General features: G+C 36.1%; 5 protein-coding genes across 8 annotated transcripts; all 5 read right to left on the bottom strand.

Annotated features, from left to right (window-relative positions):
- Positions 1 to 1,912: 1,912 nt before the first annotated feature.
- Positions 1,913 to 3,649, bottom strand: LOC122299779 (stearoyl-[acyl-carrier-protein] 9-desaturase 6, chloroplastic-like). Its single transcript, XM_043110216.1, has 2 exons — positions 2,980 to 3,649; positions 1,913 to 2,739 (listed from the first exon to the last, which is right to left on the bottom strand). The coding sequence occupies exons 1-2, from the start codon at positions 3,604 to 3,606 to the stop codon at positions 2,173 to 2,175; spliced, it is 1,194 nt and encodes a 397-aa protein (XP_042966150.1). The 5' UTR covers positions 3,607 to 3,649; the 3' UTR covers positions 1,913 to 2,172.
- Positions 3,650 to 4,950: 1,301 nt separating this feature from the next.
- On the bottom strand, positions 4,951 to 5,709 carry LOC122299605 (protein TRACHEARY ELEMENT DIFFERENTIATION-RELATED 7A-like). Its single transcript, XM_043109989.1, has one exon. The coding sequence runs from the start codon at positions 5,707 to 5,709 to the stop codon at positions 4,951 to 4,953; it is 759 nt and encodes a 252-aa protein (XP_042965923.1).
- Positions 5,710 to 5,958: 249 nt separating this feature from the next.
- LOC122299538 (pentatricopeptide repeat-containing protein At3g09040, mitochondrial) lies at positions 5,959 to 9,729 on the bottom strand. The gene has a single exon (XM_043109902.1). It carries the CDS (start codon positions 9,685 to 9,687, stop codon positions 6,610 to 6,612), a length of 3,078 nt encoding a protein of 1,025 aa, XP_042965836.1. The 5' UTR covers positions 9,688 to 9,729; the 3' UTR covers positions 5,959 to 6,609.
- A 1,834-nt stretch (positions 9,730 to 11,563) lies between these two features.
- On the bottom strand, positions 11,564 to 14,985 carry LOC122299298. 2 transcript variants are annotated; one of them, XM_043109454.1, is made up of 5 exons: positions 14,326 to 14,985; positions 14,023 to 14,090; positions 13,765 to 13,940; positions 12,582 to 12,690; positions 11,564 to 11,984 (listed from the first exon to the last, which is right to left on the bottom strand). In XM_043109454.1, exons 1-5 carry the CDS (start codon positions 14,606 to 14,608, stop codon positions 11,676 to 11,678), a joined length of 945 nt encoding a protein of 314 aa, XP_042965388.1. In that variant the 5' UTR covers positions 14,609 to 14,985; the 3' UTR covers positions 11,564 to 11,675. The 2 variants fall into 2 exon arrangements, with proteins under 2 accessions (XP_042965388.1, XP_042965389.1); XM_043109455.1 differs by having other exon boundaries at positions 14,023 to 14,054; positions 14,326 to 14,924.
- Positions 14,986 to 15,505: 520 nt separating this feature from the next.
- On the bottom strand, positions 15,506 to 20,410 carry LOC122299297 (putative UDP-glucuronate:xylan alpha-glucuronosyltransferase 3). 3 transcript variants are annotated; one of them, XM_043109452.1, is made up of 5 exons: positions 20,284 to 20,410; positions 19,889 to 19,991; positions 18,191 to 18,397; positions 17,288 to 17,925; positions 15,506 to 16,720 (listed from the first exon to the last, which is right to left on the bottom strand). In XM_043109452.1, exons 2-5 carry the CDS (start codon positions 19,948 to 19,950, stop codon positions 15,690 to 15,692), a joined length of 1,938 nt encoding a protein of 645 aa, XP_042965386.1. In that variant the 5' UTR covers positions 19,951 to 19,991; positions 20,284 to 20,410; the 3' UTR covers positions 15,506 to 15,689. The 3 variants fall into 3 exon arrangements, with proteins under 3 accessions (XP_042965386.1, XP_042965385.1, XP_042965384.1); XM_043109451.1 differs by lacking the exon at positions 20,284 to 20,410 and adding an exon at positions 20,103 to 20,277 and having other exon boundaries at positions 19,889 to 19,994; XM_043109450.1 differs by lacking the exon at positions 20,284 to 20,410 and adding an exon at positions 20,103 to 20,277.
- Between the last annotated feature and the right edge of the window lie 2,671 nt (positions 20,411 to 23,081).

Genomic DNA, 23,081 nt, shown 5'->3' with positions numbered 1-23,081 from the left:
GTTGGTGCTTTTCTTTTTTATTATATACATATACACTAGATCACTGCCTGGAGAGAGAGACTGGTGGATTTTAATTATGATTGTAAAACTTTCCATCTGTTGGGTTTATAATCATGTTATTGCTGAATCACAGGCAGCTCTTCCACAAGGCATTGTACCATTTGTCTTTGCGAGGGAATATGGGTTTCATCCTGACATTTTGAGTAAAGGGTAAGTTGCATTTAAGAATCATCTTTCAGTTTTACTTCCAAAATAGCATTGGATTAATACAATCATCATGTTTCGTTGGTAGTAACTCCAATAAAAGTCCAATAACCACCAACAATATCAAAAGTCATTTGTCTCGTTATCGAATTGCTTATCGGGATTTGTTTTTGGATTTATACTATTATTATAAAGGGATACAAACTGACATATGCAACACTGAAGTGTCACTATTATACGATACGTCAATTTGTATGATCATGCAATACTTCCAAGTGTAGTTCACTCATTTTCCATTGCTTCTATATATAATGAACAAACAATGACATGGTCTTATTTCTTCTCCTTTTGTAGGGTTATCTTTGGAATGTTAGTCTCATTACCAATGACCCTCCTGTGCTACAAATTTGTAGGCCTATGAAAAAAAAGGAATAGTACTATTACAAGAAGTAGGTGGTGCATTTTCAAATAAAGCATGTGGAGCCTCCAAAGTATAATACTCCTAGCTAGTATCTATGTAGCATGGAGTTCAATAACAAGCTACTATGTCTCCCTACAAATGTAGGTCCTATTAAAATAACTATTTTATTCAATTACATATAGAAAGTTTACAAATATACAAATGAAAATAACTATTAAAAAAAAATATGTGGTTTTACAAACTAACGTATTTTGATAAAAGTAAATTCAAACTAACATGTTTTGATATAGTACGTCAGAAATCAACGAAAGAGATTAATTAACATACTCGTGTCTCTATCTCTAATTAATATCACGACTAATGATTTAGCCTTAAAAGAATTTTATAAAAATATACTTATAAACTAACGTGTTTTGATATAATATGTCAGAGTATAAAGTTATTTTTATTATAAAATAAATTTAGAGTGAAATACATCATTCCTTGCGCACATTGAGATCCCTAACTTTTCAGGCATCATATTTTTACTCGTTTTACATTTTTTATTTTTCATTTTTGGGAGGCACTTGTGGGAAGGAATTAGCATGCAAACTGAAGTTTTAGGCCCAGTACAGCAGATGGGGATTGAGGAGTGCTCCCCTTTGGACCCTTGTGGGGGAGAAAAATCCACACCATTTCTCAGAGCACGTCGATTTCTCCCATACATTCTTCAGAGCACTTTGACGCAGCCATCAACAAGCCATCTCTTTTTTCTTTTTCTTTTTTTCTCTTTTTCGGTTCTTTTTTCCAGGACCCTGGTCTATCTGTTGTGGTTTCTGATTTGGGTTTTTTTTTTTTATTATTTGATTTATTCATTTGATTGTTGTTTCAAGGTTTTAAGGTTGATTTCAGATTTGCTTGGTTGAAATATGAGATTGGTTGTTGATGGGGTTAGACATAGAGGAATTCCCTCTGTTTCTCTAGTTGTAGGGAATTTCCCCATGGCTTGTGAGGAATTTCGTTGGTTAGAATCGAGGGCAATTAGGACACATTCCTGAGTTCCCAACTTCCTGGTCTCTCTCTCTCTGTCTGATTGAACTTCCTTTCGTAGATCATCGATGAGGTTGGTGAACATGAGGGCAAAAGTTGAACTGGTCTTGTGAAATATTCCTGAGCTGAAGATTGCTACTGTTATGTGCTTCAAGTCTTAGAAGTTGAGTAGCGTTTGAAAATTAATGTGTATTTTTTATCAATAAATAATTATTTTAACTATAATTATAATTAAAATAAATTATTTTAATAAAATAATGATAGATTTAAAAAGTTTATTATTTGATAATAATAGATAGTTACTAGCCAAAGCCCGCCTTTCTTTTGGGCTAGGAGTTCTAGCAAAAAGTAGGCCCAGTTCATTACAGTCCAATACCATAATCGTACTCTTATGATTTACCGTGGAGGCCCAAGTTGGATCCCATTAGGCTAAAAACTCTTTAATTCCAAGGTCTCGGAAAGCAAGTCTAGGAAGCTCATTAATTGACACGTGCATAAGGACCTCCACTCGATTTTATTTACAATTTGACCTCCCTATTGAAAATCCAGCTAAACTTAACGCCACGGGGCTCCATCTTCTTCGCCAACTCGTCCGCTCGCTCCTGTAACTTCCTAATCCTTGGCGCCAATCCGCAAACGAAGTCCTGCGCGCGTCTTCCCTCGCCCGTCAATCCCTCCAGCTTCTCCAACCCCCACCTTCCGACCAAGAACTCCATAATATCAGCGTAGTCGTTAGCCGTGTACACGCCCAGCCGCTGGGCGACCGCTGAGAAGTGCTCGAAAAGGCGCGGGTCACGGCCGTCGAACATCAGGTGGGCCGGCATGGTGATCTTCTTGCGCATCATGTCGGCGACGGCGAGCATGGCCCCCGTCGGATCCACCTCGAGGAGCTTCTCGACTATCTTGGCATAAGCATTCTCGTGGCGCTTCTCGTCGGCTGCGATGGTGCCGCATATGCGCGCCAGCAACGGATCGCCCCCGTCCTTCGCCAGCCTGGCCGTGTTCCCGTGCGACACGAACGTGGCTCGCTCTTGAAACGACGTGTACACGAAGCCCAAGTACGGGTTGTTTTCTGTTCCCGGATCCTATCAAAACCACAACGTCGGGTATTAGAAATGCCCATGACGTAACTAATATTTAGAGATTATAAAGAAGATTTTTTTTATCATAATTTCTATATAGATAAAAATATTTTTTTTTTATTATCATAAATTTTATAAAAATAAATATAAAATTCTATAAATATTGATATAATTTTCTTTATCTTTTTATCATAAAATCTATAAAAATAAATATAATTTTCTGTTCTAATTACTCGGACTTACCATTCCAGCTCCAAGAAGATACTGGACGGTCCTCTCAATCATGAGCATGTCGACCCGACCCGATAGATACAAATAGGTCCGAAGCAGATCCCCATGCCTATTCTCCTCGGCAGTCCAAGCCCGAGTCCATACGGCCCATGGGCTGAGGCTGGCCCCGGTCTCGTCCCTGACCCCATCCAACGTGTTGATCATGGTCTGGTACGTGGGGAGTGCGTCCTCCGTTATCATGTCCCCCACCAGCACCACGAAATACTCGTCCGGAAGCTCCGCCGTCCGCTTCCGAAGCTCCCTCACCTGATCGGAAAATTCGTCGAACGGTAATGTGGGGTCAGGCACCATGTTCTGGGGCTGCCAGCATTGCTCCACTGGCTTCAGAAGTGGCAGCACGCTCTGAGACGCCCAGTTCTCCAGAGACTTGAACACTTCCATCTTTTCCGGCGGCATCGAGTGGGTGATCTTCTGGTGCTTGAGAGCAGGTGGTGGTACTGCCGGAGCTGCTGTCATAGCGAACCTGACGGTGGTGGGAGATCGGAGCCGGTGGAGGGTCGGATTGCAGCCACGTGGCCGGCGCAATGCCTGGTTTCCCGTGCAAAAGCTGGAATACAAGTGTAAAGCCTGCATCTGCATGGTTGTCTTCTGTTTGTCGAGAGGGACTTGGCAATTGAGAAACTGCCTGCAGTTTTATTTATACGACAGGACGCCAAAAATTTGACCTATATTCTCCACAAAAATTACTCTCCTACCATTTCTTATTGACAAAAATAGACAGACCTCTTGGCATTAAATATTAATAAAACCAGACTGAGATTGTTAGAGTAAATGGAAAAATAAAGGGCAATTATGTCACATGGGAGGTTAAAATGGGATATGGGGAAAACAAGGGGTGCCAGTGGTTTTGGGGAAGTGACAAAAACAGGGATCCTATGGGTGTGTTTTGTATGTGAGCTGTCGGCTTCTCGTTTTGACTGCTTCAATGACTAATATTAATTGATGAATCGACACCACATTTCTTTTTCTTTCCTTCTTTGTGATTTCGATGAAGGAAAATGAAAAATTCTACCAATCGGTAGAAAAATGTCATAAATATTAGTCATGAGTAATGCTAATAGTTCTAAATAAATAAAAGGTCAATTACAGTAATTTTTAAATATTTTTAATATCCTTTATTGATACGTTGGATAAAAGAATTATTTTATATTACGTGAATAGGTAATAAAAATAATTATATATAAAAATTTTTATTAATAAATATTGCGCAAACATTTTATAAAAATATAGGTCTTATTAAAAAAAAAAGGTGTTGTTACATTATTTTAAAGTTTTTTATAAAATGATTATACAGAATTTATATGAATTTATATATTAGAGATTTGTATAAATCATTTCTCTATTTTAACACAACAGTTTCTATGGATCATCTCAAATAATTTAAATTTTTTTTTTTTAAATTCAACCCGAACGTGGCCTTGAACAAAATAAACTTGAAAAAAAAAAAAAAAAACAGATATTAATAACAGTAAACCATGTGTTAAACATGAGAAGGCTGGTTGCTGAGATTGGGTCAAGTTGGTCAACCCATCTGTATAGATGGGTTGCAGTTGTCTTTGTTGGATGCAACAAAGATAGAAATTTTCTCACATTTTAGACATAACCCATATTTTAGGCGCAAGAATATAATTATTCATATGTTATGACGAACTCTCATCACGCCATAAAGAAAAATACACTTGTTTATATAATTCAGTACAAATATATCATTTCCCTTTGCTTATATAGCATTGAAACTTCAGTAAATCACTTGCCTTTAACTTAAAAAAATACAACACTTTTGTACGCTCACTTGTTTCAGTTTTTTTATTTATTTTCAACTGAATTTTATGGAGTTGTGTTTATTTTGAACGTTGAATCATTTGGAATGAGCTTGAGGTCCTTGGGATGGTGAAGGACATTATTCATGTAATTTTCTTATAATCAAGACTTATGTTCGAGGTACTGCTGATCAATACCAGAAGAAGAATCTCCTTCCTGATGGGTGTCAGATTTTCCTTCATCAGCAGACTTAGCATGCAAACCTTCGGTACCTAACCTCTCGTTCTTCCTGATCACTTCGTCGACATGAATATCATCCTCAATTGACAATAGCACAGCCCTTGCTCCATGCGGCCCTGGTATGATAGCCTCCTTGATCGTCCGGTGTTCATCGACGTGAATGAAATCAGTTTCTTCAACTGTCTTCTTCTTTCTTTTCTTGATGCAGCAAAAGAGAGCAGCTGCGAGGAATGCGAGGAAGAGAAGCCCTCCAAGTGAGATGAACACAATGACTATTACTGTCGGATGGTTGTCCGGCGATGGTGATGGTGATGGTGGTGGCATAGGGCTTACGTCAGGAGGTGGAGCAGAAGGGTAAGATGGTGGTGGCATAGGGCTTACGTGAGGAGATGGAGTAGGAGGGTGAGATGGCGATGGTGGAGGTCGTACATGAGGAGGTGGAGTAGGAGGGTGAGATGGTGGTGGTGGAGGTCGTACATGAGGCGGTGGAGCAATAGGGTGATACGGTGGCGGTGGTGGCTGTACATGAGGTGGTGGAGTAAGAGGGTGAGATGGCGGTGGTGGCGACTTTGCATGACTAGGCGGCTTGGCTGCCGGTGGTGGTGGTGGCTGGAAAGGGTGGTAAGGTGGGTATGGGAAATATGGGAAGTTCAAGTTACGGATCTGAGAAGGAGAGGCCATCTTGATGTGAATAGGGATACGTTGAGGTTGATTAGATTTAGATGTGTAAAAAGGGGTAGAATTGAACGCCTATTTGTAGCAAGCAAATATTTGAAAATATGTTTTGCATGGTGTCCAAGTTTTTAGTGACTTGGCTCCCATTCTAAGATTTTGGGATAGCTGGTTTGAATTGGAAAACACTCCTCAAAGTTCATTATTTTTTCTTTGAAACTTGTTAATTTCATTCCCACAAGGTAGTGAGAGATTTGATAGGCGCGATAGACACATACATTAAAAAAATAAGCAGATGTCCAATTACAACAATCTGGCCTACCATATTGTCTTCATAAACAACACTCCTCTTTCATCCTCATCACTCGGGCAGTTTTCATCAAAGCTGCAGAGCAATTTTCCAGCACAGCTGAGCAGTTCATCTTCATATTTTCACAGATAGTTGTCAGATAGAAATTATCCACACGACCGCAGGAAATCTTTTTTCAAAGAATTTAATTTGTTAAAAAATAATGAAAAATGTTAATCATGGTGCTTATTTTACCACGAGAGAGAAGCTTTTACCAATCTGACTTCCTCTATAGTCATCTCAAATTCAAAAGGTGTTCAGTCTTTCCCGCAGCAAATAGTTTGAGCCCTCGAGAAACTTCTTACCTCTCCAAATTGATAAGACGCGCTCAGGTGGCAGACTTCCATGACTATCATCAATCAACCCGCACGTACAATCAGAGAAGATGAATTTCATGCAGATCTAGACCTCCAAAACATCGGTCCAGCCAACTTCTGCTACATAACCAAATGGTCCTTGGGAATGTCTTCTCACCAATTTATGTTCTCTGCTCTAGCATACACATGCAGGATTTTGACATTGCGTTTGCTAAGACAAGGATGGATATAAGATAGCCTTTATCACCCTTCATCAAGCAAGAAAGAATCAGTCTCAGCAACATAATCATCTTCTTTCATTAGAGCTGTCAAATCCTTCAGGGTTTCATGGATTTCAACAGAACTGGCGTGAGACTTATCCCCAGCAACAAATAAGTCCTTCTTCTGTCCCACTTCAATCCAGCTACATCCAGGGAACTTCCTAACTCCTTTTTCTTTCATTGTCCTCCTCAAAAAGTTAACCCCATCCCAGTTTCCCGATGCAGCATATATATTAGAAAGTAGCACATAGGATGAAGAATTTTGGGGATCCAACTCAATGAGTTCCTCAGCAGCCCGCCGCCCCCTTATGTCATCTCCATGTAATCTGCAAGCACCAAGTAATGTGGCCCAAATCATAGCATCAGGTTTGAATTTTAGTTTGTCAATGAATTCTTCCGCTTCTTTAAGGAAACCCCATCGGCCATAAAGATCAACCATGCAGGCATAATGATCTACTCTGGGCTGAATGCCGTAGTAATTAAACATAGTGTCAAAGATCTGATGGCCTTCAGATATTCTCCCCGCATGACTACATGCAGTGAGAACACCAAGGAAAGTGACATCATCAGGCCTAACATGTGTTTGCTTCATCTCATCAAATATCTGAAGTGCACATTCTGCATAACCATTTTTGGCTAACCCAACTATCATAGAGTTCCAAGAAATGACGTCATTTTTACAACCCATTTCTTCAAAAACTTGCACAGACCTTTTTACATCTCCACATTTAGCATACATATCTACAAGAGCACTACCCGTTAACTCATCTAAGTGAAAACCAGTGTGGAAAATGAGGGAATGGATCTCACTACCATCTGTCAAAGAAGATAAGACAGCACATGCACGAAGAACACTAGCAAATGTAGCTTGATCTGGTAGGACATTCTCGCTACGCATTTCTCGATAGAACTGCAAAGCCTCCTCACTGCAATCAATTTGAGTGAGTGCTGAAATAATAACAGTCCACAACACTCTACTTTTTGGATTTGGGAATTCTGAGAAAAGAATATACGCATCTGCTTTTCTATGGGATCTCAAATACATGCCCAAAAGAGATACACCCAAAAAGTCACCACCATACAAATGGCCCCGCTTTACGGTAAGGCAGTGGATTTGGATCCCCAGTGTTAGCAGAAGTGGTCCATTACAAGCGTCTAAAAGGCTTGCGAAAGTGATTTCAGTTGGGTTCAGTCCTACTTCATGCATCTCACAAAACAAATCTATTGCTTCCTCCAAATTATTTTGAGCATACCCAGCAATCATGGCATTCATGGAGGCCACACTTCGCTCAGGCATGCAAGAGAAAACTTTGTGTGCAGCTCCAATCACTGCACACTTTACATACATGTCAATAAGTGAGCTCGCGGCATAAAGGCTTGTTTCCAGACCAGATTTAACCGAGAGACAATGGATTTGTTTTCCTTGCCTAAGTGCTTGAACATTTGCACAAGCACTGAGTATACTGGCCAGGGACACCTCATCAGGAACAATTCCAGAAAAATTCATTCTACGGAACATGTAGAAAGCCTCATCCTCCTCCTCTTCCTGCACATACCCCACAATAATTGCATTCCAAGAGATATTATCTCGATTGCTTATGAGCTCAAACTGTTTCCTTGCCTCCTTGAGAGCCCCAGATTTAGCATACATATCAACCAATGCATTACCCACAAATAAGTTTGACGACAATCCACTCTTGATTATAAAAGAATGTAATTGGCGGCCCATTTCTATATATTCCAAGCAAGCACATGCACTCAAAATGCTAGTGTAGGTAAAGTCATCAGGACGAAAGCCACATCCTTTCATGTTAGAAAAAAGCTTGATGACTTCATGGGCATACCGATTCTGTGCATAACCTCCAAGCATCGCATTCCACAAGACAGCATTTTTCTCATTTAAAGCATCGAATATTTTCTTTGCAGCATCCAGTTCCTCACACTTAGCGTACATATTAATCATAGAACTTCCTGCATAGACATTAGAATCCAACCCCTGTTTAATTGCCTGAGCATGAACTAACAAGCCATAATCTAGAGCTCTCAAACTGGCAATTGCACTTAAAATACTTCCAAGTGTAGACCTTGTGGATTTTACTCCAGCTTTCCTCATTTTCAGGAAATAAGTTATAGCTTCCATATAGTAACCATTCTGGGCATGCCCTGAAATCATCACGTTCCATGCAATAACATTCGGATTGGGCATCTTGGCAAACATTTCACGTGCATCATCAAGCCTTCGAAGATTGACACATGCACTTATAACAGTCACAAAGGCCACCTGGTCGGGAACACGGCAAGATTTCTGCATCTCCTCAAAAACTTCAAGCGCCTCCTCAGGCAAACCAACTTGAACATAACCAGAAATCATGGCTGTCCAAGAAACTGTATCTAAATCCACAGCCCCATCAAATATTTTCCGAGCATCACTCACACTATTGCACTTGGCATACATATCAATAAGTGCACCTTCACAGAAAGTGATCGACTCGAACCCCGTCTTAACAACACAACAATGAACTTGCCTACCATACTTGACGCCCACCAATCTTGCACAAGCAGACAAGATGATTGCATACGTGAACTCATTTGGAAATACCCCACAGTTCCTCAATAACCCGAAATACTTAACAGCCTGTTCCAACAAACCCAGCCTCGAATACATAGACAGAACCGAGTTCCAAGCCAATACATCCCTCTTCTCCAGCAGGTTAAATGCCTTCTCGGCAAAGTCCACATTGCCACACTTAGCATAAAGATCTAAGATGGCGTTTCCTAGAGACCCTTTTGACCCGACACCAAGTTTCACGCTCTGTGAATGGATAATTTTTCCGGTATTTGAAGCATGAGCAATCACCTGAGGCATTTCGTCGAACAGGTTGTGTTTCTTGATCCGGTTGCATTGTTGTAAGCAGGCTTTCAAGAGATGGGTATATAAATGATTCTCTGAAGCCAGAGGGGGTTCTGGGTTAGGAATGACCTGGGTGGAGAACTTGTGTCGATGAGAGATGGAATGAGCGTTGGAGATGGTTGATGTTCTGTTGGGAATTCTGAGGCGCATTGACTCGAAGGCGTTTGCGACATGACTCGGTTGGGTAAGTTCGTTAAGTAGTGCTCGTTGACGTGGCCTTTCCAAACGGTTCGCGTCGAGGAAATTACCGTGTACGTTAGTATCGCATAATTAATTTTAAAAAAATAATAATAATAATATATTTATATGAAAAAAATTAATTTTTTAATAATAAACTCTATTTTTTTAAAGTGACTATACGGTATTTGCACACTTCACAATTATACGTACCATTATTTTTTTAATAAAATGAAACATTGAGAGATGTTAGCTTTATAATGGAATGCCATAAAATTAAATTTGTAAATTGACGTATTTTTATATGATATATCAAATCCAATATAGGAATAAGTTATGTCAATTTGTAAATTTATTTTTTTAAGACTCTTTTATGAATGAATTATTTTTCTAATAAAATTAGGACAAGCAACATTTTCATCTTATTATAAAATAATATATTATGAAAATTATTTACATGATCATTACTTTTTTGTTAATAATGTGATATTTTGTTTCCAAAGTGCTCGTGTTCATATCTGAAGACTACTCAATAATTACATAAATAATAACTTTTAGAAGTTAAAAAATGAGTTAATGATGAACTAATACCAATTAATCCTATTTAAAAATATATCTCTTGCCTGTTTTAAAATGCATAATAATTCAATAGACTGATTTAAAACTTCTCTTCCAACCCCAGTTTAATTCCTATAAATTAATGAGATGGAAATTTTGTGACACATGCATTTGATTATGAGTAATACTACATATAGTCGTGAATTGTATAAGTACCGTGCAGTCGATTTAAAAAAAAATAAGATTTATTATTAAAAAATTAATTTTCTTTTCATATAAGTCTCATATTTATTTATTTATTTTAAATAATTACACAGTACCTACATACTCAAAACTACAAATATCATTCCCCTTTTGATAATAAACTCTCAAATCCTGAAAACTTATAATTCTGTGACTCGTGCATTTGATATTAAACTAGTTTCTGTGAAGCCATGTCATTCTTCCCGAGGGGAGGCTTTAGCTAGAACATAATGAATAAATAGTAACTACTTCTAGAGTATTAATAGATTAGATTGTCAGCTTAGGAAAATAAAAAAAGATTACATTGTCAACGTATCACATGATCTCATACAATTAAAACTGTAACATCGTATGATAAGATATCAGTACCATGTGTTCATATTTTGAATATCTAAAATGGAAAACTCTTATATGCCGCTCTCACTTGACCGCTCAAAGTGACCGCCGATCAATTTTATTTTTTATTTTTTTATTTTTTTGTACTTAATAATTAAGGAATTGATTTTAAGTGTATTAGTATAGTTTTTTTTTTAAATATTTAAATCTATTAAAAAAAAAGAAAAAAGTGACTAGAGTGGCACCGCTCATCTAAAATTAGCATAAGATAGTTAATAGATGGTTGAAAACACAATTCTTATAGCTTGTTTTACATTTTTCCAGAGCTTATACAAGAACAACCAACCCTTGGCCAAAACCCCAAAGCCAAAAATTAGTGCAGCAACGCTTGTTGATGCACAAAACTAGAAAATGGCAGGCCTTGGATAATAGTCTCTCAGGCATGCCATTATGTAAACATTAATTGGGACTCGTTTCTCGTTTCAGAAAGTTAAAGAGACATTTTCCTGACTAATCACAACTGAAATTTCTATCTGGTACTTGCATATGAAAGAACCGTGTCAATTCAAGAGCATACAATTGAGAGCAGCCTCATAGTGATGGCTAGACTTCCAACTAACTTTGATCTAGTCATCATAAACCATGTAATACGAAATTTGCAACTCATCATTTTGGAGAGAGATTGTGTGCCAAGGATGGAAAATTAAGAAGATGACTTTTAAAGGCTGTAGAATTATTTATGTGCAATGCTATATCAAAGAATATTTAGGAAGTTTCCTGGAGAGGCACATGATTTTTACAGAGAACTATAAAAAATAAAACTATCAAATATCAGAATACAACCGGACTAAACATAAGGAATCAAATGGTGTGTTCAAACGCCACTCCCTTTGCTTTTTGCTAAGTGGTCTCCCTTTCCCTGCTTTCTCTCTATTTACCCTCACATTGGCTAGACCCCAAGTGCAGCATTTACTTTCCATGTCAAAAGAAACAAGCCTGAAAACACCATCACTTTCTACTGATGAACTATTTGCTGCAACCTGATTGACATATTTCACATACATAGGCCGATCCTTGAATCGATCAAGGTCGTGTGGAATCCGAACTACCCTTTCAACACCAGGAGATGATACCTGAAAGGAAATATATAAATTTAGATCCAAAAGGTAAAAAGATCGTAGACATAAAAACATTTTAGATTTCCTTTCTAAAAGATAAACATTGAACCAGATACCTATATTTAAAACCCATTGGCCTTCATTTTAATGAAATGCATATCAGTGCTGGCTCAAAGGTTAAGCCTTTAAAGGCAGTTGCCTAAGGGCCCCCAAAGAGCAAGGCCCCAAAAACTATAAATGCCTTGGTGTATTTTGGGAAAAAAAATAAAATAAGGTCTAAAATGAGATGAATGATTGAATGTTTATTTATAAATGATGATGATAGACAGCCCAAGCATTGATGAGTAAAAAAAGTCAACAATTATTTTAAGATGTAAATGATATTAAGTGATGTCAAGTTAAAATCTAGTGGCCTTATTTTAAGTTTTTGTCTTAGGCCCCAATTGACATTGAGCCACCCTTGATGCATGTACTACTCATCTCGTGACTTTAAGCCATCACAAGCCTACATGTCCTAAGACAGGTCTACATGTCAAAGACAAAGGTTGATGAATCTTCACAAGGTTTCTCCTCTGCACAGTTATGTTTTAGCCTCCAAAAGCATTAAGGTACCTCCAAAGATATACTCTCAGGTATTGATTTACTGAGCTCTGCTTCATCCAAACGTGCTCTATAGGTTGCTGAAAAGGCTTCAATATCTTCCATGCTGGGGGAACCAGACCTGAAAAAGAAATGTAGCAATCTCCTACCTTAAAGATGGGCCTCAAATCAATTTAAAAAATTATTTGCATAGAGTCCCTTTTCAATCCCTCACAATCATTTGAGGGCTACAGGTATTTCCTGAACCTGATCTAACCAACCTTTCCAAAACCACAACTTTGTTCAAATTCAAATATGTCCATATGGAAAAAGTAAAAAATAAATAAATTCTGGATAAGTAAAAAACAAAAACAAAAACAAAAAAAAAAACCCTGAGCAGGTTCATAAAACTATTAAATAATATGAGTAATGTGTTACAACGATCCCATAGAACATCTTGACATACTTGCCAATCATCAACAATGCTTCGCACGACTAAATACTAGCACACTGTTCACTTATTGCCAACACACAATGACTTATGCAATTCATACAGTCACACATGAAACACGATTGAAAAAACATGAATTTGCCTTAAAAGCTCCATCCCATCAACTTCAATTTGGTAAACACAATGTATATTACATCTTAATCTTATGAATTCCACTCAGAGAGAGACTTTACAGCAACATATCTAGCCAAATTCTAAACAGCTGAAAGACTAGTAAGATGCTATACTATACTGCGACAATGGCTCCAAACGGTATCAAAAGCCTGAGGGACTCCGTTGAACCAAGATATCGTTTCGGACAGGTTTTGCATAAACAACGATGGTAATCTTATCTGGTGCAGATCTTTACAATAAAAAAGATGTGATTTTTCACAACAGGAAGCTCCCTTCTCAACAGCCTTATAGTTGATTCATACTCGATATCAAGTTTCTCATAAAAAATTAGGATGGCTCCATTATGATTCAAACAAAAGATGGTAAAAGAGTCAGTTTGGGAACATTTTCTAGCATATCTCACTCAATACAATTCATGGCTACTTGAATGTGTTAGAATGCTCGGCTATTAAAGATTATGACAAATAAAACAGATTTATTGACTCATACAAAACATCCAGGAGAGAACCTAGGGAGAAAGTTTTCATATATGGCGTTCTTGATTGCAGAGACTATCATTTTTTCTTATAGACAGTGTCAATAGATTTTTACTTGTTTGAGAGCTTCTCGATGCGCACTTGAATGGTGGAATTCAACATCGTTTTAAAGGCATATATTCTCAAGTCACCATCGAAGGATTGGGAAACCTCTTCTGCCATTCTCAGTGCTTCTTCGTCCCACCAGGTCCCAGCAAGGGAAATTCCACCTCCTCCACCTCCATCTCCGGCCTTCAGAAAAAAGGGGCAACGTGATGTTCAGTATGGAATCAACTTCATTACACAGAAGTACGAAAAGGTTAACTAAACTTACACAGACTTCGGCATTGTCCTCCTCGTACTCTTCTGCAAAATAATCATCAACATCATCCATTGTTGTCTCTAAACAATCGAGTATTTAATCAAACGTAACTTCATATTATAACATACAAGAAATTTTCTAATACTAAGAAATGGTAGGAAAACAATGAAGTTACTACTCTACTTGGGACAAAGTAGCAAACACATGACAACATAGTTATTGCACTTTTATCTAAAATCTACCAAATAAAGGAAAAATATACGATAATATTATCTTCAAAAGTCCAGTTTGATAAGAGAGTAAATGGGTCCTTACCATCTTCAAAGTCATCAAAGAGAGCCTCGTCTTCCTCATCGACCAGCGATACTTCTTCAACAATGGATGGTTTGAGAACTGGCTCAGCAGCTTCTGAGTCTCTCTTCCCGGAGCCGATTATATGGGTCCTGTTGGGGGTATATGGAAATGGGTACGTCCAAAATGGAAGCTGTAAGTTGCGGTAGGGTGAGAGAGAGCGCCCGCAGAAGCAGCTACTCATTGTTATTGTTGGAGGAAATGAAACCTCAGAGGTTCTCAGATTCCATGATGCTATCAAGTTCATCTTTTTCGGTTTCCCCGAAACTGAAATTGTGCTCGAAAGTGTTGTGAGTTCGCCAAATTGGATGAGAGTGAGCGAACTGAAACCCGCTTATCAATTTGCTCCTCGAGAAGACGGGGGATTTGTTTCGAAAAGAAAAGTGTAGAAGATCTGAAGGGCTGTCGTTTATGTAATCCTACTCCGACGTCGTTTGAATTCGTTCTGTCGTATTTTTTTATCCCCTATGTTTTGTGTATGAGATCTATATATACGTTGGTGGGTTTTGAACAAGACATTAACTTTAGGAACTTGTTTTTATAAAATTGTGGATCTACGAAGTACTGCATCAGTTCTAGCTTCATGGAGCTTCAGCAAAAACAGTTGTCCTGCAACCATATGTTAACATGCCTGACCTGTGCAAGTCCTAAAGTCCAACCCTTTTTATCTGCTGAAATGTTCACAGAATGGTAAATGTGACCTGTGATTATCAAAATGTGAAGCCTTCCAATAATCACCACAAACTCGACTATTAGGAGAAAGTAGCCGATCCGCTAGGCCAGGTAATTTTCTTTTATTAATGACAATTTGGGAGATAATTCAAAGTTATGGAGTTGGAGAATCTACAATCCAATTTGCAGAGAAGAAATGCAGAAAAAAGAGCACCAAAATAGTGTTTAGTTTTAAACTTGGATGCAGTGAACTTGAAGACAAAATGTATTCCAAAGTATCCAACAAAGAGGTATTGAGATCTTTGCAAACATAGTTATAGTTAACTATCTATGCACAGTAACATTAAATTGGACATAAATCCCGAAATGGAGAAAAAAAAAAAAAAACGAATTCTTGAGATGACTACAGATCATAATAACCAACGATTTCAGCTTCAAAATGAATTAAGGGCGTACAAATCTACGATGCGAGTGGGGGAAACCTGTATAAATATGTTTTGAAAAGAATGGTATGGTAAAGTACATGAAAGTCATAAACCGATACACAAAAGATATAAGATGAAGTAGACATTTCTTCATGATATGTTTCAGAACAAAAAAATGAGCTGAAACGCATCGTCTGGATGGAAGACTGAGTATGCAGAAAAAGAACCAAGTCACAAAGAAGAGAGAGATTTGGTAGTAACTACAGGTAGAGCTGGAGTAACAGTAGCATTATCTGTCCAATTTTTTTCACCCCAGTGCCATAACATACTCTCCCAGAAGCAGAAATCCTCAAAACATGTCTTCAAACGCTTGTCTTTTATCTTAATTTTCCAATGACCATCAGTGTAATTTCCTTTCTCAGCTTGCCTCCGATCCCACTCCAGTGCTGCCTTTTGCTTAGACCTCAGCAAACAAAACTTCTGCAAATTTTCTGGCATGGCATCGTGTACCTTCCACCACTTTTTATGCGCAACATCACTGGCAAACTCCTGCAAAATGTCCACATTCCAGTTGCAATCATAGTCCCGAAAGCAAAGCCAAGGCTTATTGCCCAGATAGTGGAGTACATAAAGTATTGGAGGTTCAGCCCCAAAGAGACGAGTTTTCATCTCTTTCTTTCCCTCCTCATCACCTTCCCAGAAGTGCTTCAAGAAATTCATATGTTTTGGAATTCGGTGCCACCATGTGAAGATTTCATTTAGATACCCTTGGTCCCCACCATTATAGGACACTATCTCATTGATGTGTTCCATTAGCAGCTGGAATTTACACTCTGACGGTTCAATCACCATCACACCAGAGTTGAACAGTGTAGCATTATTTCCTATAGCAGATATTTCTGGCATCTCAAACAGGAAATCGATATTTCTAAGAATAAGCAGGTCAGCATCAATGAAAATAATCTTGTCATATTCTGTCAACTGCCAGAGACGGAATTTGCTGTAATTCCATTCATTGTACGCATCCTTCTCAGCTTTTGGGTTCCTGATCCTTTGGATTGTATGGACTTTCCAGCCAGCAGCCTCCAATCCTCCCCTGTGATATTTGCTAATTGTTTCATCAACAAGGATGACAAAATCTCTAGTTGAACCAGCCATACGGATACTCTGAGCAGCAACTATAGCCCCACAAACATACACATGTGCAGAGTGCAAAATTGTAGCATAAGCTTCACGATGTGCTCTCTCTGAGTAGAAATTTTCTGTTTACAAATAAGTTAGTTTCTCACTTTCATGTACTTTTGCAAGTAAAAACACATTGAACTCTAAAAAGAAATGATTTTCCTCTATTCTTTTTTCTTTCCTTTTCTGAGTTTGATTCTTTTCATGCATGTGACATAAGATCAGAGGACTGGACTTTATCAGCTATATGGTGAGGAATTTCATGTCAAGAAAATCGAACTAATTAAAAACGTCATTTTCTTTGACAACCAGAACAAGGTCTAGTCAAGACGTTAGGATTGCCTCAACAAAATATTAAGGAAGTACTAATCCTCTTATTGGCTTGTTCTTTTCCAAGCTGAAATGGTTGGTCTGTGTACTTCTTTGATAGATTTAATTTAACTCAGAAAAGCCTAATTATAGATATGAAAACTTCTAATACCCCTCATCCCACCCTGCCCCTTGCATTTCCCTAAAAGAAAAATAAAAACAGACAAATGACCATCAGCTTTTTTCAGGCTGACTTATAAAAAGTTGAAGAGGGGGAAGGAAACATACACACACACACAAACCAACCCACAGCAACATGCCCTTGGTCTCAAACTGACCTTTAGCCTTGAGAGGAACGGCAAGTTCACATGACCCGACTGGAAGCTGCAGCTTATTCCTCAGGGTATTCAGGTCAGGTTGAAAGAGCCACACATTCCTTTCACGTACGAGAAGTTCCTTGCACATGAAGAGGTTTGGTATTGGGAAGCACTCAGTTACTATAAGCACTCGCACTGGATGATAACCTTTGGATGCGGCAGCAATCCTTGCTGCTTCGAGCTGCAAGTGTAAACGAGCCACATCTCTTGACCAGCTCCCTGACTTGTTGCAAGGAAGTTTGACTGCCACAAGATCAATCCGTGGTTTTCCAGGTACTTTAAGTTTGGGAAGAGAAGGACAGGTAGGAACCTCAAATTCTTCTTCTTCATCTATCCATTCAGGGTATAGGGATTCCCATGTAATGTTGTGTGACACGTAGTCCAGGTGCAGAACAACATGCTCAACATCCGGTATCAGCTGCTTCCAGTGATCAATCTCATTGTCATTAAAGTTTAACAAGCCAATTCCCTGATACTCATTACTGTCAGTCAATTTCTCAATAATGTTTGAGATTTGATCCCAGTTAATGTCTAAAACTGATAAATAACGTGGATCTGTAGCAACACTCTCTCTTATCCATCTGTCTACAAAAGTTGGCCTGCAAACAGTAAACATCTCCTTCAAAATCTTCTGAAGATAAAAATAAAAATTAAATGCTTCAAGCTTTATGGTGAATAAAGATTTATGTGACAATTGCAACTCCAGGAAAGGATGAGCTTTTAGTAATTTTTCATAAAAGAAGCATATCAAATTGTAAGCTTATAGAAGCTTGGTGTAATGTGAACTAAATGAAAAGCAAGAAACTGTCAAGTGGAAAACTAAGTGTGGTAGTAAGAAGTGAAAGCAAGGGGAGTAATACTTACCACGGTACAGAATTTGATCGATGATCTGTATTATAAATGCTTGGAGAGTGGAAGAATGTCGCAAAGGCTCCCAAGATAATAATCACCAGCACAAGTTTTAAGGTAGGTTTGCAATTTAAATTCCTATCTTGGACAGATATGTGGAGGGCCTTCGCAACATCTTTAAAATCTTTACTTTTTCGAGGCTTTCTTTTGTTAGATTCATCACTGTACAAAGAAGGCTCGAACTAAATCAATGCATATATGGAGGAAGTGAAAATTAACCCAACAAACAACAATAGGAATACTGATAATAATGACTGCAACAAATTCTATGATACTGCAGACAACTTCCATATTCAACCGAACTACCTAGTTCAGTTTTGTAATCAGTGCACTCCAAAATTGTGCAGATAGATGCTTGAAAAACACCAAATGCAAATTTATGCATCACCAACCCATTCAATTTCCTCTTCAAATAACACCAAGATGAGCTTTGAAGAAATAGGGAAGGCTATGCAGGGAATTTGTGTGGGACTGTGAGTTACTAATCCACCTAAAACCAATTAGTATTAGGGAAGACACTCGATTTTGTTATGGCATTTCACATCACTCCATAAAGCTGTCTTTAGAGCGATCACAGGAAGTGGCATTGTGGGCTCCAACAATCCCTCCCTTAGGATGTGTTCCATGACTTGAACTCAAAACCTCTAGTTCTGATACCACTTTTCAGATTGTGAGCTACCAATTCGCATATACTCAAGTCTTTTACGGGATTCAATATTTCATCCAGCTGGTCGGTTTTTAGAACAATTGCAGAGAGCAGTATTATGGAAAGTAACAATTTGGAATATGGAGTAATAAATAATAAGAGAGGCCAATGGTTTGATTAACCATAAAAACGCAGGTCTAAAGACCTCTCAACATCTCATTTGAGATCCACCCTCCAATATGGGGTTTGAAAAGAAAAAATCTATCGTTATATTCTTTATAAAAACATATAAATGAAATGGACATATCAACTGAAAAGCTAGACAACAACATATAAAAGCAAGCAATATACCTATAGACGGTACCAAAACTAAAAAAGTCGACAGTCCTAATAAACTCAAATATAATGCCTTGAACACTATTATGTGAAGGTCTTTGGTGCCACGTCAAACATCTTGGCTTGTTATACATTACTTGTGAAGAAAGGTGCTTTACACTTAATTGGAGCAAATGCAGCAACAGCAGCAATATTTTGATGTTCTGAAACCATTCCAAGGTAGAGTACCACTTGTTGTCAAATGGGAGTTGACCAAATGCAGAAGTATCAACTATGGTGTATCAAGGCCCTTACTGCACTACTCAGCCCCCCGAATGAACTAAAGCCTTAGTCACAACTAATTGGGGCAGATGGGGGAGCTAAAATGAAAATAGATATGTCAATGGAAACGGATCAATGGCCTTTCCATCAATAAAACACCATATCTAACCACACAAACTATAACCAAAAAACACCAAGAAAGTATCACTAAAACCAAAGACCCAAAAGGAAAATTTTAACAGCACCAAAATCTTGTAAACAATATCGCCTTCATGGTGCTCGGATCTACATAATTAATTTAAATGAGAGCTACGAAACGACTAAAGCCAGCAATTGGAAATTTCAGCAAATGCCACCAAACAAGGCATGAATAACCAAGAAAATATATAGTGAAAGGAAGGAAAGCTGACATTGTGGAAGCCGTAAATCGGTATCTGGGTTCAATATGACTAGGGGAGGAGGGTCCTCTCATCTTGTCAATTCAGTTGCGGCATGGGGGAGGCATCATCTAATCTGCTAAAAATATAAAAATGTCAAAACTTTCATAAACAATCACGCTCTTTTTCCCCTGAAAACGCCGGGAAAAAATTTTAAGAACAACAAAGTACGGAAAAGGACAGAGACCCTTTGATCCGTGGGCCATGGCAGAGGAGGGTTCGATTTCTCTGAGATAGCAGGGGGAGGCTGCGACCGGAAACGATCAATGTTTTTCGAAGTTCAAAGACCGGAGAGATCAACAATACTTTAGACTGACTAGTGTGAGCAAACACATCGGTCGCTGACACTGTAAAGAAGGAGAATTTACCTTGGGGGTAGGTTTTTTATTTGATTATTCTTCAACTTGTCCCTCGAATGTTTATTAGATCCTTATCTTTCCTATTACAAAGCCGAAGGTGAATGAGCTTCGGACCCCAAGACTGGATTTTTACGAGTGCTGAGTCACTGAGTGCAAAAGTCCAATTGGACCAAATTCAACCAGCCTTTTTTATATAAAGAGAAATTTGATGTAATGCTTGCGTAATTTTTTTAAAAATAATTAAATATAAAATTTATATAAAAAAATTAATTTTTTAATAATAAACTTAATTCTTTTTAAAAAGAATTATACCACATTTACATATTACACTGACACAACAACAATAATTAATATTCAACTATTTTAATGTTTTATAATAAAAAGATATTTTTATTTTGAATTTAATAATCAAATTAAATCATTAGTCAATAATTTTTTTTTAAATAATAAATTTTTAATTATTAAGTTGTAAATGAGGTGTCTTAGTTATTATTTTTGTTCTTTTATAAGGAGTAGGTGGAGTTGTTAGTTATTAATTAAACAAATGACCTTTTTGTTCGTTCTATCCGATGATTGATTTGTCTGGAACGATAATGTTTGAATCATATGATATAATGACAAGCTTTTATCGATGGCAATGTTGCCTATTTTTCTTCTAAAAATAATATTAATTATAGTCTTAAAATATATAAATTAGGTATATCTTTTTATAAAAAATAAATTTATTATTAAAAATAATAATTTCATTTAAATTTTAAATTTATATATTTTTTGAAAAAATTACACAATACTTATATATCTTAAATTAGGTTTTTTTTTTATTATTATTTCTTCTTACATGTATTTTTTAATACTTTTAAATATTTAAAAAAATAAAAAATATATATATTTATATATAATATTATTTAAAAAATATTTTCTTAATCATTTAGTAAAAAAATAAAAAAATTCAACCGATAACACCAAACTATAAATTTAAATAGTGAGAGTAGCATTTTTTTAAAATTTATTATTTATGATATAAAAATTTATTTTCCTTAATATTTAACTCTTTTCGAGGAAAAACGTCTCTAAAATCTCGGTTGGTAGTATTATATTTTTTTTATTGTTCTTTTAGTACGGATGAAGATATCAAATACAAAGAATCATAGGGATCAGATTTCTATAATTGTCTACTTTTGACGTTTTCTACAACTATCGGAGATATAAAAGTATGAGGAATGGTATTTACAGTTGTAGTTATGCAAGTGATATGTAGTTATTTTAAAAAAATGAATTAATATAGAATTAACATGAAAAAAAATTAATTTTTTAATCGTAGACCTCAATCTTTTTCAAAGCGATTACGCAGTGTTTGTAATTTCACGATTGTATGTAGTATTGCTCTGAAAATATACACCAACTACTTCCTAACAACTTCTTTATAATCTTGAATTAAAATAATATATTTTTTAAAATTTTAGTTTGACTTTTATTTTAAAGAAATAATAATTATAGACTTTACAGTCATAAATATGTAAATACGGTACAATTATTTTTTTAAAAAATAAATAAATACTAAACTCAAATAAAAATATTAATTTTTTAATAATAAACTCTACTTTTTTTTAAAGTCAGTGGATGAAGCTTGCATAGCTTACGACTATATATAACATTAATTTTTATTTTAATGTGATGTTTCTAAATATTTAAAAAATATTATTTTATTAAGAATTGTAAATGAATTGTGATTGAATTGTACACCTATTACTACTCTAAAAATAATAGAGAAATGATAAACTAATTACTATTTTACAATTAGCTGAGAATTATCTAATAATATATTATTTTTATAAATTGTTCTTTTTTATTTTTGTTTTAATTTGTTCGATTTAGATTTTAAAATAAGAGAAATAATATTTACACTTATAGTTATTCAAATACCGCGTAGTCTTTTTGAAAAAAATAAATTAATACTGTATTCACATGAAAAAAAAAAAATTAACTTTTTTAATTATAAACCCTACTCTTTTTCAAAACGATTGTGCAGTATTTACATATTCTACGATTGTATATAATATTATTCTTAAAATAATATCATTTTACAATGAAGTTGTAAATGTACTGTGAATTATCAGTCCCCAAAATAATATGGGACTTTCACAACTCTATGGTATAAAGCTCGTGCATATCATTTCAAAAAAGTTTTGGCTGGCTTAAAAATTTTATTTTTATTATTATAGATTTTTTTCATTTCAACATAATGCACAATATTTAATAAAAAATGATATTTATAATTATAGAATGTAAGTGCTATATATTTATTTTTAAAAAAATAAATATGGGACACATATAAAAATATAATTTTTTAATAATAAACTCTGTTTTTTTTTTTTTTGAATATGCGAATCTTACATAACCTATAATTATAAATAGCCTTTTTCATATTAAGTATCATATAATTCACATATGTCTATCTATATATTAAAGATAAATATTCATTAGTGCTTATACATTTTATAATTATAAATATTATTTTTTTTTATGAAAAAATTTTATGAAACTTTTAGACGAAGAAAAGAAGCTTCTATAGGAATAATTATTAGTTTTTATTTTAGGGTACTTTTTTGACAAAAAAAAAAAAAAATGAGATAAAGGAATCCCTCCCTATAATTCATGAATTAAGAAGTTTTGCAACGAAAAAGTTTGATTGATCTGAATTATGAGTCAATGAAGCCTTTTTGACTAATCATTTCACAAAAAACTTTGAAGCAAAAATTCATCAAAATTGTCAATCCATTACTTAAGAGTCAAAACCAATATTGAAA

Source organism: Carya illinoinensis, chromosome 16, assembly GCF_018687715.1.
Source record: "Carya illinoinensis cultivar Pawnee chromosome 16, C.illinoinensisPawnee_v1, whole genome shotgun sequence".
In the NCBI taxonomy this organism is placed as follows: Eukaryota; Viridiplantae; Streptophyta; class Magnoliopsida; order Fagales; family Juglandaceae; genus Carya; species Carya illinoinensis.
This window is presented reverse-complemented; position numbering and strand designations above follow the sequence as displayed.

What these genes read in the sequence shown, in the direction of transcription:
- LOC122299298 (XM_043109454.1), bottom strand. Translation starts at nt 14,608, where the DNA reads ATGAACTTGATAGCATCATGGAATCTGAGAACCTCTGAGGTTTCATTT. An exon ending in CTTTGATGACTTTGAAGATG is followed by an intron (nt 14,091 to 14,325) that starts GTAAGGACCCAT and finishes TCGATTGTTTAG; the next exon opens with AGACAACAATGGATGATGTT. An exon ending in AGGACAATGCCGAAGTCTGT is followed by an intron (nt 13,941 to 14,022) that starts GTAAGTTTAGTT and finishes TTTTTTCTGAAG; the next exon opens with GCCGGAGATGGAGGTGGAGG.
- LOC122299538 (XM_043109902.1), bottom strand. Translation starts at nt 9,687, where the DNA reads ATGCGCCTCAGAATTCCCAACAGAACATCAACCATCTCCAACGCTCAT.
- LOC122299605 (XM_043109989.1), bottom strand. Translation starts at nt 5,709, where the DNA reads ATGGCCTCTCCTTCTCAGATCCGTAACTTGAACTTCCCATATTTCCCA.
- LOC122299779 (XM_043110216.1), bottom strand. Translation starts at nt 3,606, where the DNA reads ATGCAGATGCAGGCTTTACACTTGTATTCCAGCTTTTGCACGGGAAAC. An exon ending in ATCTTCTTGGAGCTGGAATG is followed by an intron (nt 2,740 to 2,979) that starts GTAAGTCCGAGT and finishes TGGTTTTGATAG; the next exon opens with GATCCGGGAACAGAAAACAA.
- LOC122299297 (XM_043109452.1), bottom strand. Translation starts at nt 19,950, where the DNA reads ATGAGAGGACCCTCCTCCCCTAGTCATATTGAACCCAGATACCGATTT. An exon ending in CGATTTACGGCTTCCACAAT is followed by an intron (nt 18,398 to 19,888) that starts GTCAGCTTTCCT and finishes TTCTTTGTACAG; the next exon opens with TGATGAATCTAACAAAAGAA. An exon ending in CGATCAAATTCTGTACCGTG is followed by an intron (nt 17,926 to 18,190) that starts GTAAGTATTACT and finishes TACTGTTTGCAG; the next exon opens with GCCAACTTTTGTAGACAGAT.